This window comes from Hirundo rustica, chromosome 2, assembly GCF_015227805.2.
Source record: "Hirundo rustica isolate bHirRus1 chromosome 2, bHirRus1.pri.v3, whole genome shotgun sequence".
NCBI classification, from domain to species: Eukaryota; Metazoa; Chordata; class Aves; order Passeriformes; family Hirundinidae; genus Hirundo; species Hirundo rustica.
The window spans coordinates 108,477,051-108,499,452 of NC_053451.1; the positions used below are offsets into that span (position 1 = coordinate 108,477,051).

Sequence of the window (22,402 nt, forward strand, 5' to 3'; positions counted from 1 at the left end):
TTTAAACTTTGAGGAAAAAAGGTAGCCAGCACTACCTCTTTCAGTAAAGGACGTTGCTTATAATCTGCCTTGGTCTCCTTCAGCAGAAGATGCCATTTCTTCTCTCCATAATTCTGAATTGTGCATGATGAGATGACATTTGAATATTGTTTCATGAGACATGATGTGTGCACTTACATTTCAGTTCCTAAGAATGAGGAAAAAATGATATATAAATAGCACCCTTTAACCACCAAACCCAGCACAGAGGAGATGCACTCTCCACGTAACAGGAGGACAGACCATTTTTTATTGTGCATGCATCTTTCACAGATTCTCAGCAGAATCTGTTACTTGGTACAGATTCTTGAGTAGAAGTGACAGACTTTATATGAAACTGTACCATTGAGCAGCAGGCTGGCAAGGGATAAATGTCGCTCAGGAGGTTAGACATACACAGCTGTAGAGATTGTGAAATTCAACCTCTGCCCTGAAAAATAAATGCCTTGAAAAAATTTGGAAATTCTAAAACAGTGACATCAAAATGAGTATAATAATTTTACCTGTAAGATATGGACTTGAGCCTTTTCTATTCATGAATGACAAGTGAAGAAAATTCTTTATTTGGAAACAAAAGCACAACAAAACATTTGCTGTTGCCCTGAATACTAATGATGGAAGACTGTTGCTATGGTGATGCTAATTTTAACGCTCTTGCCTGTGGACTTCATATGAACTGCCCGTTTTAACTTTTGCAAATGTCATTTACAAAATGAAAACCCATTAATGACTGGTGAGGGCACAATGTTCCTCTTTAATTAGAATAATAAGGAATGCTGATGCACAAAGTACAGGTTTGTGAATTGCTACAAAGCCCACACTGTCAAAATTAATTACCGCTGATGGGGACTTTGTTCTAATTTTTTTTTTTTTTTTTCCAAAGGAAGCTTTAGAATAATACAACTGTAGCTTGACTTGAAGTTGAAAGCAGGCTCTCCTTTTAATAGCAAGGTGGAATAAAGAAATTTCTGAGACTGACAGTATAGTAAAAAGCACAACAGAGCTTAGAACTGTGACTGAGCCATGCTAAAGGAGCACCAGTTCCAGCAAAGGGGAAATACAAATGCCAATGCTGCCAGGAAAAAAAAACCAAACAGCTAAATACCAGCTCAGAAAAGCAGTTAGGATTTTGAAAATAGAGTTGGTGTTTTCGAAGAACTTAAAAACAAAAATAAAATGAGTGGGAGCTGGGATATGGTTCTGATTCAAGCTAGTGGGGTATTGCTATGACTTGTTAATTGTGAAGTGCTGAGACAAGTAGCTGAAGTTTAAAAAAACCAGCATAGATAGTAATAGTATTCTCTTTTTTTAATGCACCAAGTCCTTGCAAATCATGCGCATACATCTCTCATGAGAGGGGGAAAAAAGTCACAACTACCATTTCTAATTTTGGGACAATGTCTGAGCATATAAAGTAGGTGCTGTGCTGCTAACAGCGTGTCAGTAGTACTGACTGCAATGAGGAAAGCATACTGCAATGAAAAGCATCACAGCCAGCTGCTGAGAGTGCATTATACAGACTAATTGTTATTATTAAATATCTCCATTGTAGCACTGCTTAGAGAATCTAATTTAGAGCTGAGATCCATTGTGTTGCATCCTACATTAACAAAAAGGAAACTTGCCTTCTCTTGTGAAGAGCTGAGCTGGTGAAGGACTTGATTTGTCTTTATGCTACGTCTCTGGTTCAGTGCAAGATTGCGGGAAGTGCGACTGGTGTGAGGATGAATAGCTGCTAAAATATTTTGCTAAATTCTCATTCATGATAAACTATGGTTTAATGAGTAACTGAACTTTCTTCCAGCATGAAATCCACTCTGAGTCTATTGGTATACTCCGGAGCTGTTTTAAAATGGCCTGGCCAATTTTGCCCTTGAATTGCTGGCTATTGTGTAAGCCTCTGTACTTAAATACAGCTCTGCACTCAAGACAGCTGGAATTTCATGGTATTGTACTAAAGAGAAATACAGCAAAAATTACAGATTTGACTGAGGATGATTGTGTCTACCAAGTCTGATTTTAACTTTTTCCGCCCATGATTCATTAACTCAGAACTTGTTTTCCTCTTGCTGTTAGGTTTGTGCAGAGGTAACTGGGTGACCACTGAATAGCCATCAAAGACCTTCTTCAGCAAGCACAAACTCTTCATATAGGGTTGTTAAGAGAAGGGCTTGATATTGAAAATGCCACTGACTATGATTTTTACAGATATAGCTGTGTGCTCTGTGCTGGTGCTGAATGCATCTGTACCTGGTGAGATGCAAGCCATGGGGCAGCCACCTGCTCTTGAGAGCCAGTGGGCTCAGGGCTAACCCACACTTCTGCAGGAGCTCGCCCTGTGATGTATTACCTCAGAACAAGAAGGGACAAGGCTCTCTTCTTCTCAGTAGAAAAACCTTAGCAGCTAGCTGGAATTCAGAGGGAGCCAGCAGCAAACGGTAATTTACAAATATAGAACTGATGTGTGTAAACAAACTGATTTGTAAATTAAGATTTGCAATACACAAAGGTTTAGAATTCATGGAATTAATCTGAAATAGAGGAAATAATCTGAGAGAACTGCCTCACAGAAAATTGTTACTAAACACCGTTACCAAGACAATTAGATTTTTAAAGTTCATTCACCAGATAAGAAAGTGGCATTTCTGACAAAGTCCCCTGCCAGCACTGATGGACAAAGAATTTAAAGGGTTTAAGTTAATGGACCCTGCTGGCATGGAGATCAAGATCACCTCAGTCTTCTTCAAGACATATTGGACACCTGGATAAGAAAGGAATATTTTCCTTCCTTAAAATTCTCTGTGAAACCCTGTGAATGGGCAGACTGTAAAAAGTATCTGCCTTTTGTGCAGAGGTACAGTGAAACATCCAGTGGTACATAACTGAACAATAAAGATGCTCCAAGCTGTAATCTGGAATTAGGTGATGAAAAGAGTAATGGTGCCTCCAACAACTTCTAAGTTCTTCTCACATATTTCATATTCTGTGCAATAAAGTTTTTTGAGCTGTTGCAATTAGTTTTATGACTATTGTTAATACAGTGAACACAGCATCTTTTAATGAGGCAATAATGGCTGAGGCTGAATTAGATTACTGCTAATAAGAATGAGTGAGTACCGTAAAAGTCTCTCAGAAAAAGAGAATCAGAAAAAGCCATAATTTTTTGGTGTTGGAAAAGGGGATACATTATCTTAAGGACAAGCAACACTAAATGTGTAAGTAAGCATAAAGTGCATGGGATAGCAAACAGAAACAGCAAAACGTTGTGTAAAATAATAAAAACATCAACAGAGAAACACTGGTGTTTGAGATAAAACATCTATTTTGAGCTTGGGACTTAATACCCATCTAATGGGAAATGCCATAAACAGGAAAGAAAACAACTGTAATTAAAAAGTTTAAAAGTTATTAGCATAACTAAATTAAACAAAACTGTGAAAGGAGAGGTGAGAAAGTAGAATAAAGAGGGTAGTGGGCTGGAGGCAGAGTTTCTAGTGAGAGGACTGGATCTGCAAAAGGAACATAAGAAAGAAGATACAGAAGAAGCAAACAGTAAATTATTACAAGGGAAAGCCTGACAACAAGCCAAGAGAAAGCATGAAAGGACAGCAGCAAGATGGTTTGTTGAAAGTGGTGGAATGACCTAGAAGAAAGTGAACACTGAAAAGATTCTTGGAACTGGACAGCAGGAAATTGTTAGTGACCTTATTAAGAGCTGTTTTAAGGAGAAAATGGAACAGAAGCTAGAAATGACTGGGCAGGGGAAAAACAAAAACAAAACCAAAAAAACCCGAACAACAACATCAGCAACAAAAAAAAACCCAACAAAAACCATGGACTGGAAAAAGACACAAATTCCAAGAAGAGAGAGGGCAATGTTCTGCATATCGAACAGTGTTAGAGAAAAGATTTGTTTTATTTTATCAAGGGCAGTTCTGAAGAGAAACTTCCATGTAAGGAAAGAAGAAGCAGATAAGCTTCAAAGAAAATACATCACTAGAAATCTAAAGTCCTAAACAAGTCATTTTGATATGCTCCTAATGTATAAGTGACTGAAGAAGTTAAGCAAATAGACTTGTTCTCTAATACCCAGCTACTTGATGTCCCTTGCTAATTTCTTGTTGTGAAATATGCCATCTGTAACTTGCTATTACTTCAAAGCAACTTGTTGCAAACAAGACTTTTCTCCTTCAAACAAATAGTGCTTTTCAATCCTCTTTCCCTCACTGTGACAAGCTTGATGGTCTGTTGGGGACAGGCAGTATAGTTTTTCATTGGTTGAGTAGTCCTTCTCTCTCTTTTTTTTTTTTTCCCCATTTTTCTCTCGTTTTTTTTTTTTTTTTTCTTTTTCTTTTTTTTTTTTTTTTTTCTTTTTGGCTAATTTCTAAATAGTGTTCACAAAAAAAAAAAAAAAAAAAAAAAAAAAAAAAAAAAATCAACCTAAGTCAAATCAAACCAAACCAAACCAAACCAAACAAAAAAAAAAAAAAAACCCCAAAACCCAACCAATCTAAATATTGACCGAAAAAAACCCCAAAACCCCAAAATTTCCAAAAACTCAAACAAAAACCTCCCAAAAACCACAAATCAAACCAAAACCAAAAAAACCCCACCAAACCCCACAAAGAAACAAAATATACATAAGAAATAAACAAAAAAAAATCTAAACCCCAAATCCAAACATTTTGAAATTAAAGATTATTTAGATTTGTACATGGTGTAATTTTAGTTTAGGGCCACTTCAAGAAAATTGTATAATCTGAATCCAAACAAAATTTAGAGCTGTCTAAAGTACTTTCCAGTTACATCTGAAAGTATAGAATATGGCTGTCACTTGGAACCAGCTTTTTCTTTGTGCTTCACAAAGGCAATTAAATGCACAACAATTTTTGAATTATAAATGCAAACCCTCTATTGTGATTGAAGTCACCATCGTGGGGTTTATATTTAACTGAAAAAAAAAAAAAGCAAAAACAACAAAAAACACAACCCAAAGCCTATAGGTTTGGTTGGTGAATATCTCTGAATGATAGTTCAGCTACGGATCTTAGTTTCATGTTCTAAACTGTGTAAAGTTTCAGTTTTCTTTTTAAATGAACTTCAACTAGCATTGTCTTATAGAAGACACATTGAATGTCAACACTGTGCTGTGATAGCAAACTTTAATATTCAATGACTATGTTTTATAGTCAAGGATCAGCAAAACAGGGCAAAAAAAGTAATTGAACATCATGCGGTAGCTAAAAGATGATTAATACACATAAAAGTATTTCACATTGGAACTTCTCATTTACTAACAAAATCTGCTCAGTAAAATTGGCAACTGCAGCATGACTGAAGCTGGTGATAAAAGAGAAGCAGAGGATGCTCTCAAGCACAGAAGTAAATGCAAATTAATGACATGCAACACTGTAATCAAGATGTAAGGAAAACTACCATAAATATAGTTAAACATAGAACTTCTCTGAGTTTAGCTGTTTAATCATATTTATCAAATGCAGTACATGATTTATACATTCCAGGGATTCTCAACAAACAGGATTAAAAAAAGAAACCCTCACTGACGAGAATTTTACTTTAAACACTTTTCAAATTGTTCCATAACTGTTTGAGCAGAGGGAGTCCCAGGAGTAACAGAATGCATATATGTGCACATAACATATGTTTTAACCTTAAGATTCCTATCAAATTTGCATTTTTAGACCTTCAAGTGAACCCTTCATTGAGGGAATATTCATCGATGAGTTTGTTTCATATTGTTCTCTCTATGTTTATATCTGAAACTAAATTACACACTGGTTTCCTTAGGGACATATCCAGTCTTTATGGCTGTATCCTGTTTACTGCAGCTGCTGTTGTATCAAGTCACATTTGCAATTGCTTTCACTTTTTTCCTATGTTTCCAAAAAAGGTGCATAGGTAAGGTCACCTAAGAGCAATGCCATTGATGAAGTCCTGAAGTTAAAGGCAATTAAGCAGACTTAAAATGAAGACGAAACACTAGATAAAAATCACTCATCTGGGAGGACATATGCAACTTCTGATTTTCTAATTAAGGTGCAGTTTTTCTGTGTTTCAGAGAGCAGCAGAATCTGTTCACTTTTTGTCACATTCCTTACAATGTTAAATTGTGTATTACCCCTTTGCTGATAGAACCTCCATGATGGCAAATGGGGGATTGGAAAATAGTGCTTGGAAACAAAAAATATTTTAGTATTCCAGTGTTTTTAGTATTTCAGTATTTTTATTCAATTGAAATTTAATTACTTTTTATTTATCTTCCTCATATTTCTTTATTGCATATTTTTCAGGTAAATACATTTGTATGACCATATACCCTTTAACAAAGCTCTCCTTGAGATGTCTATGAGCAAGTTTCTGCTGCAGAAGTGTCTCTTAATCATTAACAAAGTATAACAACTAGTTTTCTAGTGTCTCAACTAGAAAACCTTTGGGTTATGATTAAAATCTTATCATAGTGCTCCATGTTGCTTATATAGTTGAGGTGTTTGTATGAAGTTATCTATTCTCATGCCAAACAGTAATTTTTTAGCTATTCTTTACATTTTAATTCCATGCCTGAAACATTTTTTTCTAACAATCTTTCTTAGTATGTTTCATGCAAGGTCATAACCCTCAAGCATTAAAAGTTTTTCAACATTTTCTCCAATAATGCAGCTTTTAAGGAAAAAACTTGTATTAAATTCGTTGAAAAATGAAGCACAGAAAAATGTATCTTTGTCCCTCTACTCCTGTATTAGCTCTGCAGTAGTGAACAGAAAAAATATCTTGGAAAAGATAAAAAAAACTAGGAGACAAGTACATAATAAAATTCAAAAGCCAATCTGGGTTATTTATTAGCCCGATATCTAATACTTAACATTAAAATAATAGAAACTATCCTAGCAGACATCTAGATAAATATAAAATACCTGAATGAGACTGAATGATCACGGTTTTAAATATTTACATTTCTTTACAAACCTTTGCCTACTGCATAAAAATTTTAACGTTAAACCCCACAACTCAATTGACCATTAAATCTCATTTACATGATAGTGCATAAGTTCATATTATAAAGTGTGAAGTACGTAAGTGAAGAATAAAACTCATAACAACTTTGCACATACTTACAGCAACCTTAATTCTTAGTAATTTATTGCTGTATTGAGTTTGTGCCCCCCTCAAGCTCCCAAACTAACACCTACATATGGCATTTATGCTGACAAATTTTGGTCCTGCTGAAAAAGAGGAGGGAGGACCTTGACACACAGAGTGGGTAGGTGATAATGAGCAAAGTTTGACCTCTATTCACTACTCTGCTCTGTAGGCTGTACACACCACTCAGTGACCCTGCTATGCTCATTATATATGGGGTGCTGCTTGTGTTGTACCATAATCCGTTTTCTGAGCTCAATTGCCATGGAAAATGCAATGCCATGAGTGCTTGTGTTACAAAAATTATTTGTAAGAAAAAACAATTCATTCAGAGATGAGATGCATTTTTTTATGGTTTGTTTTTCTTTAACTATCTAGCCAGAGATTTCCTAATATAAAAGTTTATCTAATGGATATTTGAAATTCAAAACAAATAAGGAGCATGTAGGAGGCCAAACCTAAAGATCATATTTGAAACCATAATTTATCTCATAAAATTCAACTTTTAAAACAGAAAGTGAGAAATAAGAAAAAATAAATACAGATTATTTGGTCATTCTTAACCTATTCATTAGGATCTTTCCTTAAGAGTTCTCAATTAATTAATTGATGTGCCCCTTAGAATCTGTAGCTCCTAAGTGTAGTATGTACACAAACTAGTTCTCAAGAATTAAGATTTAAAGATAAGGATATCACAGGACTAATGTGCAACACAGAACTGATTTCAGCTATTACTTGACAAGAAAAAAAAAAAATCATTGAAAGGCATCCCATTAGGAGAAAAATGGGCCCAATAATCCATAATCATGATTCTGTAAGTAAAGACTAAATAAATCTCTCATGGCAAGAAGTGTTTGTAAGGAGAGGTGGAGAATATTCTGAAAAATACGAACTTATTGCAGTCAGCAGGAGAACTGGTGTCTTAGAAGGTCAGAGAAAGAATAGATTCAAGAGCAGTTCAGCAGGATCCATGAATTAATTTTGTAAAAGAATCCAGGAACACACCTGACCTTGCCCTGACAGACAGGCGACTTCGGGAAGCAGAAAGAGCCCAGCTGGGCAATTATTGCACTCTCAGTCTGCTCTGGGTTGTTGCATGGCCTCAGGTGCCGATATGAGAATGTTCCTCAGTCAACCAAGGCTGTACATCCACAGCAAACAGAGCTGGGAATGTAAATTGAACCTGGCCATACCCACTGCTTTCTCACTGGTATTGAGACCTTTCTTAAAGCACAATTAGTAATTACACTCCTGCCATATTTTAGACTGACGAGATCACAAAGAAGATAAAAAAAGGCACAGTAGGCAAAATGGGATCAATTTAATGCCGACTCTCTTATTATACAGATGGAATTTCTCTTGTGTGAAATGGAGAAATCGTCTTATTTGTGGAGGTGGCTGCATTAGAAGGGACACTGGACCAAGGGCAATGCAGGCAATGGATGTGACAAGTGCTGCTTTGGAGAAGCTGTCAGTCTTTGGAAGAAAAAAAGGAAGTATAAGACTTCTTGATTTAACATGAATATGTAAGAAATCTGAGATATTGTTCCCCATTGCCTTAAATATTACATTGGACAGTTGTCAGAAGTTGTCTCCTTTTTGTCTGTCATCTAAATTAAGTACGTAATTGATCTTAAAAAAAAAAAGAAAAAAAAGAAAATTCTGACAGGCAAATCTTTCTATTTTTTTCCTTAATGTGTCTAATCTTTTCAAGTTCAAAGCATTCCAGTGGAAATTAAACATAATTCCTGTTTTAGAATCCTGCTTATTAAGCACACTGTTTCAAAGATGGGCTTTGAGTAGATGGCAATACATTTTAGTTATCAGGAGCAACTGCAAAATCTACTTTTTTAATGGAAGATTTGGCAGATACTCTATAAAATATTGTATAGGTGTCTCTCAACTTTGTAAGGCTTATATTGGCTATATAAGTAAATAAGTAAATGTAGCCAGGCTACATTTAACAATTGGAGTAAAATGAAGCTAATAGAAATGAAGTAAAATTCAAGCAAAAATCACATTCAGCTTACAATAAATGTAACAACTTCATCTACGATAACAGTTAAATATTTAAGGGTATGTAATTATATTCTATTACACTATAAATACATTAACTCCTTGTACAGTACCAAAAGTTTACTTTTTCACACTATTGCCTATGAAAACAGTTCATATATTAATCTCCTAGTCCCAGAGCTGGAAAGCAATGACTAGCTGGATTTAATAGATTTAAAATGTTGATATGTTCTCTTTAATTGGAAAAATAGGAAAGTCAGGTTCCATCTAAAATTCTTACCCAGCTCATTACCTGCATAACGTATTTTAAGATTTAACCTGCAAAAAATTACCCTTGCATTGTTTAACCCCTCAGTAATTCTTAAGACTATATACTCTCCATGAACATTTGCATTGAATAAATTTGAAAATGAAGCTTAAGAGCTTTGCTCTCCACTTAACTATGAGCAGTGTCCCATCAGGAGGACCAGGTGTTGTGTAGGGACCCAAGGAAGCTGCTCTCCATCCTTCACAAGAGGGACTATGTTTATAGAGGGAAAGCACATAGTTTTCCTCACTCACTGCCCCAAACCAGAGGCTACAGCCCTCAGCCCCCACACCAGCTAGGATATACTAAAATTGCTGCTGAGTACTTATAATTAATTTAAAAACAAATCTCCTTCAGTTGCTTCTGATGTGAGGGCAGTAACTCCCTGCTGACAGATGGTAACGAGGAGCAGACCCACGATATCTTCCTTGAGTGCTCTCGCTCAGTCAGCAGGAACACATCTGTTTATAACCTCTGCTTTCATTAGAAAGGTAGTTAAAGGCTCAGGATTTCTCATTTATTTACACTCTGAGTTTAAATTTTTGTGACAAGTTTTGGAACTGAGGCTTCACAACCCTACAAATCATAAAGAAAATCTCTGCACTTGGACAAACCTCTAAGAAATATCATTTAGGTTTTTATGCCAGACAGAATTTACATCACATACAGGCAGACTGAAAAGTGTTATACTTTTTCTTTTTCTCACAATAGTTTCAATTTTCCTATGTGCAGTTCAGAATTGAAAGACAGGAAAAAAATTGTAATAACTATGCTTGTAAGAAGGTAAAATAATACCTTTTTTTTTTGTATTTGGTAGATAGGTTAACTTTCAGCCATGCACATGGTTTTCATAGCTTGCTCACAGCTTCACTCACTACATATACATAATCATGCATTTATTTATTTATGGTTCTCTATGTCTCTCTCTGCTCTGTCTGACAGATGTTTCCTACTTCCTTTTGTGCCTTGTACTTATCTACATTCTGCAGAAGAAACAATTAACCCAAGTGATTTTCTCAGAACAGCATCTCCTCACTTTTTATCTTAGCAGAATTTAATTCAGATACATTAATTTATCCTGTCTCTAAGTTGAACAAAAATAAAAGAATCAGGGCTTTAATCTGTTTGCTTTTACAATGAAAACTCAGGGGTCTTTGGTTTTTTTGTTTGTTTGGTTGGTTGGTTGTTTTTTTTTTATTTATTTTTTTTCCTCCGTTGAAATTCTGCATGGTTAAACAACAATTGAAAGGGAGATTAAAAATTAAGACAACAAAGAAATATGTTTATAGAAATTGGCCTGCTAGATCTCCAGTGTGAAGTAGGGAAAGAATGAAGGATCTAAAACTAGCAAAAATGTAAGTCACAAGCTGTTACATTAAATGCAAATCAAATATTCTCATAGGAAACTACAATGTGGAAGAGAGTGAGCAAGTGGAGATGCCTTGTCCTTGGAGTTAGCTCACTGCATAGCTAATTTATAGAGAGAGGCTCACATGGATCTTCTCAAGGAGTCAAAGCTGTGCTCCTGAGAATCCAGCTTTGTCCTCAGCAGGACAAAGTTCAGCGAACTGCTATAATCTGTACAAGAAAATAAGCTTGGCTGGGAAATAACTTGGAAGGTTTCCTTTGTGGGAAGCACTGAGATGAAAGACTAAAGTATTTTTGCAGAAGCATTTAATATCCTTCAAAAGAATGGGCACAGCAAGAGGGTAAGAAGACAGACACTATTAACTGGCAAGCTAGATACACGGAAGAAGAATAATGTCAAAGATTAGTACAAATATAGAAGTCACACCTACTAGATTTCAACACATTCACGATGGCAGGACTCCTGAATATTTTTTTTTTAGAGAGAAAGAATGTTGCAGGCTTCAACCCACTCCTCCTCTTTAATCTGAAGCAACAGAGATCTCCTAGCACTGGGTAATGGAGAAGTTTGCAGAGGAGAGGATGAGAGACATGAGAGAGATGCAAACGTGGTTCAGAGTAGAGCTGCTTAATGTCCCCGTGTGCCCTGGGAGGACAGACACTGCAGAGGGACTGGGTCATGCAGCAGTACCAAACACTTCTTCTGGTGCTGCAAAATGGAAAGTAGATACCTGATTTTGTTACCTGTCCCTGCTTTGGAGCAGCTCCCCTATCTGTTTGATTGGAAGATAAGAATATGCATGTGCACGCATGCACACGTGAGATCCTTTTCATCATGGGGTGAGCTCTGCTGAAATGTGATCTAACCTGAATTACCATGTGAAAATCTGCAGCCTCCCTACCTTTATTATCTGCCTTTTTTAGAATTTGAGACTTTTAAAAAATCTTTTGACACACATTCATTAGTCTTTGAGGTATGCATTTTTTCCATTTTCTTTTCAGATTTCTAATGTAGAGTAATTGCCTGTTTTGTCTTCTAAAAACTTAAATTTAGAAATTTTAATGAATGCCTAAACCATTAATAGAGTACAGACATGCCTGAGCCTGTTTCTTCTTTTCCATTTTCTAGGTTGCACTGTAGTAAGAGCAGGATCAAGGTCTACAAAGAACAGGACCGATTAAACTGCAAACTGTTTTTTTACAGTCCTCTCCTTTTGTTATCTAATAAAACCTTTAAATTCTGTACTAGACACAAGGAATACGTCAAGGAGAAAAAGATCAAAATGAAAAGATTGGATAAAATGTGTTTTCAAGCAATTTTATATGTTTTACCTCAGAGGAAAAGCAGAGGGCTTTTTAACTCTGTAGCACCTCTAAGTTAAAAAGATCTGAGCAAGTGCTCAGTGCCTCAGCAGCCGTGTCCACCTGCAGCTTGGGATACTTCTGCTGTCCTGGAGCACAAACCTAGATGTCCTCAGTTTGCTGGGGAAGAGAAAGATGGGGCTGAAGTTCTGGTCTAACTTGTCATCTCCATAAGGAGGGAAGCACATGAAAGCTGGAAGGAAATGCAGCAGCTGAGACAAGGCCATTGAAAGGCAATTTTCATGGGGCTGACACTAAGCCAAGGCAGCACCAAATGCCAGACACCCAGAACAGCTGAAGCAGGTTGTACGCTGTTGATAATCATATTGTCCATGGCAATGTTGCTTATACAAATACAGTTTGAAACAAAAGAAACCAAAACCAACTGGTGTGAATAAGCTCAAGAGGGAATTATTGAATACCAGCGTTAGAAGCAACTAGTTGCTACAGATTAATCAACTGTATACAAATGAAATTTTAACCAGGAAAATCACAGGTCTTGAAGATACCTAACCATAAATAAATATTGCTGCCAAAGACCTAGCATGAAGTACTGCCTGATTTAGGGATTATTGAGTGCAATATCATTGCAAATGGGAAAGTGATATAAAACAGTTAAGCATCAAGGGAAAAAGAGATAAAAGAAAAACCAGTAAAATGTGTAGCAAATCCAGTTAATGAAGAGGGCTAACACCAATATTCTACATTGATGACAGAAAGAAAATTATGTAAACATGAATAGAATACTACCTGTATCTTCTTAGTTTCCATTAAGTTCTTTTGGAGAATTAACAACTAATAGAGAAGTAATGCATCAAAGATAAAAAAAACCCTAACAAACCAGAATGTGTTTATTTTAAACCCAAAAAGGTATAGAAAACAATTTAGTTGCTTGTAAATATGAAATATGAGTGATAAGAATGAATGAATGAAAAAAAAAATGACTGAGGATAGCTAGAGAAGGCCGTAGATACATCAGCTCAGTGAAATATATTAGAACTTGACCACTTTGTTTTACATCTCAAGGATGGCAAGTTTTTCTCTAAAAGGTGTGGCTAAATGAAAACTTTAATTAAACTAGAAATGTATGACAGATGTACTTGACCCCTTGACCAAACTATCAGTAATTCGGTACAGGCTTCAAAGCAAGTAAAGTCCCGAGCTGTAGCCAGGCCAAGAACTCTTCTAGAAACTCCTAAAGGGGCAGAGTGACCCAGAGAGCATTGAAACACACGAGCTTTGAAGACGGATTGTGTGAGTGAGTAATGCATGAATAGCAGGTGGCTTTTCCACGGGCCTTTTATCAAAGAACAAAGAAAGCTGTTGGTATAAGGAGGTTCACGCATACCCTTCCTCCTGTATTAAATTTGACTGCAAGCCAACCACTTTATCCCATAGCTTTGACAGCCTCAGGGAGCCACCTTTGAGCTCTCCCTGCTGGGCAGCGTGGTTGCATGGCAGTGACCTCCCCTTGCCCTGGGACAACTCTCAAGGTTATTCCTTGAGGCAGAGACCTTTCTACAAACAACCAATCTTTGCATGAGTCCAATTCAAATTGTCTAAACTAGAAATGAATGCACGGCAGTCACTCTCCCCTGGAGCTGGGACTCCTCTCAAGGATTGAGATTCTTCACCTGAGACTAAGAAATCCTTCCTTACCAAGGCAGAGAAACCCCTTACTTATGGATCCTTGGTAAGTGGCTGGGAACGTGCTAGAGAAATATTAATGAAATCCATGTAGTTAATTCCTTTAGACATACACCATTGTCCAAGTCTGAGACTAAGTCTGGACTTAGCTACAGCTAAGCTCCATCAGGACTTTACATCCCAGGGGGTCTGCTCCAAAACTCATGACCCATTGGGAGGGTCTAACACCTTTTGGCTCTTTGGTCAATGAGTAAATAATTTGAAATAGATTTGAACTTGATTTTCCTTTCTGTAGGAATGTAGTAACTATATAGAGTGAACCTTGCCATTGAATTTCATTAACATGCACTTTTATAAATTCATATTAAACCCATTCTTGTTAATACCTCTGACAGTGATTCTTCAAGTGATCTGAATCACTCATTTGTGACAAACTAGTGTAGCTGGCAGGATCCTAAATTGGGATCCATGGCATAATGCTACAATTATTTATGGCTATTAAAATGGTTTTCAAAGTGAATAGAAAAACCATATTCCTTTGAATTTCTAAATTGTTGCCATATTCTCTTAGCCTTCTGTTTCTGTAGTGGAGTTTCTCACACTTGTAACATAAACAAAGTAGTTGTTTTTGCATTCCTCTCTGATGACAGACAACTGATGGACTTCTAGTCTGGCCAGTGGGGTGGAGAGGTGGCAACCTTATTTTCCAATCCCTGGTCTTTGTCCAGAATCTATATAAACGAAGTTAAATAAGTAAACTACCTTCTTTTTGCTCTGGAGTAGACTGTGTGAGTATCATTATTTTCGTGTCCTCTAGCGACACTAAACGGCCTAGAAAAGAAGACTAAAAAGTAGGAAGGAGTAAGCATGACCAGCACTGACCGTTTTAGCCAGTTACCCCTGGCTGCTGGATGTGAGCGGCACAGACAGAGGTGCCAAGCACAGCATGAAGTGCATTTTGTGCCTGCTTTAAGAACTGCCAAACTCCCCTCCCCATAATGGCAAGTCATGCCATGTGAAAGAGCAAAGAAGGATCTTTGCCTTCATGTTAGTGCCATAAACTGTCTTACATGTCAGAGCATTGACTTGCTTTCCAGCCTGTCTCTGGTAGACTGCCCTGCCTTCTTGACAGAGCTTTCCAGTTCCTTTGTGACTATTTCATTATTCATAGCCAAATGCAGTCATCAGAAAACTTACAAGATTAATGCAACAGTAAACCAGCTTAGCCAGGTATAACTGAACCTCTGAACTGCACTGAAGAGTTTCCTTCATGCATAACTCAAATACTTGTTCTAAGGCTGCTGTAGAAGTTCACCCTGTTGTGAAAGTTGCAATTGAAGTGTCACTGCAAGAGCCTTTTGTAACCAAATGGCTTCAGTGACACTAGCTGAGCTTGCAAAAGGTTTAGGGAGTATAAAGAGGAGCCATGGAAATAGGTGTATTAAACAATACCCATGTCTTTGTTACTTGTGCTACAGTGTTTATAACTGGTATTGCATCGCCTGTTTCCTTCTGAAGTAGGATAAGTAGTTCAAAGCACATGTTCCAGGTAAAGAACTCCAAAGAGAAGAAAAAAAGTATTAAAGTATAAAAAGAATTAAAAAAGGTATTTTTGTTGTTGTGTGGTGGCACTGTTTAGGGCATGAGAAGCAGGTATTTCCAAATCCTGATTTTTAAAAAATGTTCTTCTCATTTGTTGTGCAGACACGTCTCTTAAAGCAAACCATCTTAATTTGGGAATGAAACTCAGAAATATTAGGCTTTAGGGACTAATTGTCCCTTGTCATTCCTCAGATATGCACTTTACAAGTACTGCCCCTAAAGGAATTAATAGTATTGAGTATGTGCATTTAAAACCATTATAAATCATTAAAAATATGATTTAATTATTATAAACCATAAAAAATTATAGGGTTAAAAAAACCCTAGCGTATCACATTTACAACTGCAATTCAGAATGTTGGGGGTTTTTTTGATTTTGCAAAACCTGCTACACATACACAGAGAGGGCAGTGGCACAATTTAAACTATAATCCAATACCTCAAAGCTTTACTTCATTTGCAGGTGATTTATAGTAGCATAAACCCAAACAACTTACAAATCAGTGCATCCTACTGTGTTTTCAGATAAGTAGCACACTTCTGTGAAATGTATTGCAGGCTTTTTGTCCTTCCCATTTAGACACTATAGGAGCAGTTCACAATTATTTAAGAAAATTACTTTCTCCTCTTAAATAAGAAATGTAAACAGCTGGAATGAATTACTATTTATACTCACTTGATATAATACGGCACTTTGTTTGGTGAGATTGCCCTCTCCCAGGGGCCTTGGACAGAAGCTGTTAACAACAAACAAACAAACAAATAAATAAATAACCGCACATTCATACATACACACATACCTAGAAGAGAAACGTGGAGGTCAAACAGGAAAGACAACGTTAATCTCCAGAATGACAATTTTACCCTCGGCCACATTGATACAGGTCTGTTTGTTCAGTTGCCTGTGAAGGCAGGAAGGATTAACCTGCTGTTCTGGAACCTCTGTCCTAATCTGAGAGAAATGGAACTCATTCAGCTGCAAAGATAAATACAAAAGCTCCTTGAAAGCTAAGCTTACAGAACAGATACGAAGCAGAGCAAGCAACCTATCTTTCTGGCATGCTCTTTTATAGGATTCCTCCTGCTAAGGTGTTTGACTGGGTTTTCTTCCATTTCTTTCCTTCTGTGGGTAGCACTTCCCATCCTTCTAGGAACAGAATTATGCACTTGTTTACAGTTTATGTTGAGAGACATCACATTGAGAGACCATCTAAGTATTTTGTTTGTTATCCTCTTGCTGACTTGTTCTAAATGGTGGACATTTTCATTTTAATTTGTCTGCATTATAAATTCTCTTACTGCCTTCCCACAACAGCAAATACTGGACAAAATGACAGTATGACCACAACAGCTGGAGAGGAAATAACCTTGCTCACTCTTGGCTAACATGGTGTTGTAAGTCAACATCAGCTTACAACACAACAAAAATATTTTGTAAAAGAGGTTTTTATAAAACTAATTTGACAAAAAAAGGTAGATTTTATTATTATTATTATTATTATTATTATTATTATTATTATTATTATTATTATTATTATTATTATTAATTTTTATTAGAAGCAGAGATAATTTAAGCGTTTAGGCCATAATCAGGGAGATAAGTTTTTTTATTAGGAGTTTATGATCTGTCAAACAAAGTAGAACTAAGAATTTTCTTTTTTTAATATAACAATTAAAACAGAAAACATATGAAAGTGATCTAAGGGAGAAAAAAAAAAAATCCTACTTGCTTCACCCAGTATAACCTTTCTTTTTACTGACCCCTGCTGTTCACAAAGGAAAGCAATTGTTACCAGTCAACTAGGAGTTAGCTTTTTCACCATTTGGCTCTATTTTCTTTCCCTCTCATAATCAAAATAGATACTTGAAAAATGCCACTCCCAAGTTGCTTTATCAAAATCAACAAATCACAGTCCACACAAATAATAACTACCAATATACATATTTCATCTATTTTGTACCAGATTCACAGAAGTCAGTCTGTAGAATGACGTACAGTTTCTCTCTCTTGCCCACATATTTGAGTATGTGGAAATAAGAGTTTGAGGAAAGAGATGAAATGTGCTTCTAAAATGGTTATATAGGGAAATCTCACTAATTTTGCACATGAATTGTAAAGAAGGGCTGGAGGGAAATATGGACTCCACGGAGGGGACACAAATCAGCCATGGGAGAAACTGGTGCCATCATTAGAGATGGTCTGAAGAGAAGAAGGAAGAGCTGGTAGGAACAGCATATGGGCTGGGGAGAGGGTGAATGAATTTCACATGAATTTTAGACAATGCTAAGAAGCTAGGGAAAGGAAGGAATATATTTGGAAGAAAGAGAATCTTAGAATGTTTAGGGCTGGAAGGGACCTTAAATATCATCTAGTTTCAATTTTCCCACCAAGGGCAGGGAGCTTCCTATTAGACCAGGTTAATCAGAGCCCCATCCAGCCTGATCTTGAACACCGACAGGAATGTGGAATCCACAACCTCTCTGGACAACCTTCCAGTGCCTCGCCACTCTTGCAGTAAAGAATTCCTTCCTAACTCCCAATCCCAACCTTCATCTTAAGGCTGTTTCCCCTTGTCCTATCACTACATGCTCTCATGAAAAGTCTCTCTCCATAGATATGATAAACCTGTTTCAAACTGCTGGTGGCCAAGGAGCTCCAAAAATTCTACCTCAGTGTCTCTGCACATTCTGCTGTTGTCATCGACCCCCATCTGTAGCTGAGTGTCATTGCTTTCCTATTACTTATATTTACACAGATTTGTGTTCTTAAATGAACAAAAGTAAATTTCAAAGTTATGAACCATGAGAATCAGTAACTCTCAAAATGTGCAAGAACCAGAATTTTAATCACAGCATTAGATCTAGCACACTGCACTGCCATTGAAGCATGGCCCACAAACACAGGAGCACAAAATCATATGCATTTGAAATACAAATACTCCTAATTTATATAGGATCAAACACCCCTTGGTGGGCCAGGCACTGCCCTTTGGTTGTGTGTTGGGAGGCTGCACGGCTGAGGAGCTGTGAAGGCCAAGGCTGCTGTCCATTGAGCTGCTCTTCCTGGCAGCATCAACTGCAGCTGCTCACTTTCTGTGCTCCGCTACAGCCTCAAAGGATGTAAAGACACAATTTGTTATGCGATTCGTAGAAATGTGAAAAGTATTAAAAATAGAATATCATGTAATGTTTTGATGTTAAAAATCTTGAAATAACTTTTAGCCCTATTTTCATGTTCATACAAAATTCTTAACCACGATGCTTAAATATTCTTTCTACTTGTAAGAAAACAAACTGCTGTAAATATAATTTTGATGACTGATCCGATATTCTCTATTTTAGATGGGAGTAGGAAACAAAAGTCAAGGAGTTAGAGAAAGATCCCTATTCCATTTTACACTATCAGTTACTGCGTGATTTCTTTACATGCTCTCGTTCAGTAATACTAACCTAACGTGCACGAAAATGTGGTCCATCAACCAGTTTTAAAATGCTTATCAGTGACAAGAATAAGGGTTCTTACCCATGGCAATTGGCATCGTCTGAGGAATGATTCAAATCAGATTACACTCTCATTAGTTTTGAAAACAAAATACCCTTCAGTAGTAACTGAAAATTGACCTTGTTACATATTTCTCTCCCAAGCAGTCATTAATACTCCCAATGGGAATACTGCCAAGTTACAGTTGTTCCACTTTAAGATTTGTTTTTAGTTCAATAGCTAAAGGACAGAATAGATGCTGCATATTTTTCAGAAGATGTATTTTTTCTGTTGCTTATGAATTAATCTGGGTAAGAGCTTTGCAGTCATAACTTATTATCACAAAATCTTACATATGATAGTGTTCTTGATCCGTTAGAAGAGGAACAAATACTTTTGCTTTCATGAGAGCTAAGTGCTATAGAAATAACAAACAATTCTGTGATGTTCCGAATAATTGGATTTAGTATTCCTTCAAGAGGTTGCTGTGAAGCTGTCTATAATACCCTTTTGGTTTCCTGGATTATTCTAACCTTGCATAAATTTGAGTTGACAAAATGTGCAGTACTTTTTACAGCTATACATAGAGAATAATAATTTCATTTTGGGCAGAAGCCCAGAAGTTGAGACCAGCTGTTTCTTATCTTTGGTTATCTATACAGGTTTACTATCCATTACAAAACTGTGCAGGTAAATGGCGAAGTCCACCCAAAAGTCTTGCTAGCAAAGACTTTTTTTTATATATATGCTCTGGTATCCCTGTGTGCTACAGCACTCAAGAAGCAGACATTTCCTGCTTGCTGAGAGTCATTCCAAAGTGTTTTATGGCTTGAGCTTACACAGTGTAAGAACCCATTACCATACACACAGCGACTTTCAATACTGTTGTGACTGAAATGAAATACCACAACAAAATACAGGGCATTTTAAGAGTTAATTTATATTTGCCTACACTCTCTTTGCATTGACATACATTTTAATGGTTACCTAACTTTTGAGGTTTATTTCTTTCGTAGGCGTTCTAAGAGCTGAGACTTGTTTTGCCTGTGAACACAGTTCTTGATGGTGAGCTGACATTCTTACTTGTTGGCAAAATGTATAATGAAATGGTGGCATGCTTGATCTCTGAACTTCAGTCCTGTTTTAATCTATGCAGGGATCCGAATGAAATATTAAATAGGGTGATAGTAGTTGATACTACAAAAAATAATCTTATAAATATTTCACTTTAGCACTGCAAATATAATGAAATATACATGTGTGTTTACCAATGGTAAACTATTTCCTCTTCAGCTATTGAAAGAGTAAATTCAGTATGTCCACATTTAAATGTTACTCTCAGTGCTCCTTATTTAAAAAGTCAGCACAGACTTTTAGTTGCCACATGAGTGTACTTTTTCAGTGCTAAATTAAAAAAAAAATCTTTTAACTTATTTTTCACTAAGGGGTTTTGGACAGAAACTACAAAGAAGAATTGTGTAGTGTCCACACACTGTTACATATATCCTGTCAATTATTTTTTTCTCACTTTGTTAGAAATTTAATATATTTATTATATATTCCTTTCAGCATTGTGGTAGTTAAAGGTGAGCTCATTTCTATGTTCTCATTAGCTTGTTTGGTGGCCCCAGTGTAACTCAGCAAGGTGCTGAATTATGTTCATATTTCACATTTTAATGATAATAATTCTCTGGTTCAACTAGGAAATTCTACCTATGTGACCCGTGTGACTTACACTGTTCTACCAAGCATTACCATCATTAAACCTTAATACAAACATAGAGTTAAGAAACTGTTTGTTTATTCACATAAAGTTTGTTTTGATGCCACTTATTTTCACTGCTGCAAGGTATGGATTTGGTGACTTCAGATAACGGCAGGCAGGGAGAAAAAAATGAGATGATCTTTACATCAGGAAAAGACTGATTCCCCAAGAATCAGAATTTCTTGTCTATGTAAGCTACCTTAACTTTTGAAAGAAGATTCACTGAGTACTACATTTTGATTATTTTCAGCTGGCACCATTATAAATGAGAAAATACTGCTCTCCAGAGACTATAAGGAGGTCACGCCTTTCCTCCTTGGAGAACATGCTAAAGCAATATTTCCCCACCATAATCAGTGCATGATGCAGCCTGGCAGGATGCCACCTCCAAAATTTGTATCTGCATGACAGTGACACAATAGAAGTGTTTGCATAACCAGCAAGCTCTTTGAGATCCTTTGCAACAAATGTCACTATATACCTGTAAAAGATAGGTTTTTTCACAAAAGATTTAGATTGATTTCTAAATTATGTGTATTTTTTTATTTTTCTAAGTAAGATGAACAATCAGATCATGCTGTCTAGCACTGAGGTCTAATATTGCACAATGTAGTTGAGAAACTGATGTCAGAATACATCGACTACTCAACTGGGAAGCTACAAGGCAGAAACATCAATCAAAACCTGCCTTTCACAAGGTCTACACAACCTGGGGTCTATTCTGCTCCAAGCCTCAGCTGCACATGGGCACGGATTCAAGGGCATTTTGGAAATGAGAGAGCCCCTCTCAGCTTGGATTCTGCCCTTCTTAAGCCCAAACAAACACTCACTACTTCCCTGGAACACCATCAGCACCTGTCACTGTAGCACACATGTACAAGTTTATCAAATATATGACTTTTAACGTAGTCTAACCATAGCAGAAGTCATCTTTAATGATTAAAAATCTCTAAGAAGAGACTTTTAGTAATTAAAAAGTTCAACCTGTGATCAGAGCCAATTATGACAGTCATTTTAGAAGTGTTTAGAGGGCTTTTCTGTCCTGCATTTCCTGCTGGAATAGTTATGGCCAACTTCAGACATCATCTGCAGCTTAGGGCCAACATTGGTTAAGACTTAAATAATGCACACCTTTAATCATGAACAGTGCTTCCAGAAGTTTCCAAATACCACTTTGTATTGTAAAATATAAAATCAATCTAATACTCATTTTCTTAAATGTCATACAAGTGTAAAATGGCAAAAATGCAAGAATCTACCTGTTTAATAGCAGAATACTGAATGAAATAGAGCAAAAAAATGCAGATACAGTCTATAATGGCCCATATACCCCAAGATGCAGGTACTCCACATTGCTAACTTCTGTTGCACCCTTAATGGCCTTAAAAATGAAGCCTCTAAAACTGGCTGATCAAATGAGATTATACAATAGCCTAATCAAATTGGTGGCGATTTTGGCAAATTAAATTATATAAATAGCAAAATAAATCTTTGGTAAATATTCCACATCTTACATAGCAAAACAGAACAGAAAAATTCATATATAAAACTCATATATAGACTATGTCTGTTGTATCTTAGTTGTGGAGCTTGAGGACAAAGGAATGTCCTAAATTGATCACAGCATACAACTGATGACAACACGGGTACATTGTCA

At 36.5% G+C, this 22,402-nt stretch overlaps 1 protein-coding gene across 7 annotated transcripts in view; it reads right to left on the reverse strand.

Moving 5' to 3' along the window:
* Nucleotides 1-22,402, reverse strand: part of DMD (dystrophin) — a 1,060,860-nt gene that overhangs the window by 100,108 nt on the left and 938,350 nt on the right. For all 7 annotated transcript variants that reach the window (XM_040088691.2, XM_040088709.2, XM_040088718.2 and 4 more), the window contains one exon: nt 16,176-16,236. In XM_040088691.2, coding sequence (XP_039944625.2) covers nt 16,176-16,236 — 61 coding nt within the window. The remainder of the gene's footprint in view (nt 1-16,175; nt 16,237-22,402) is intronic.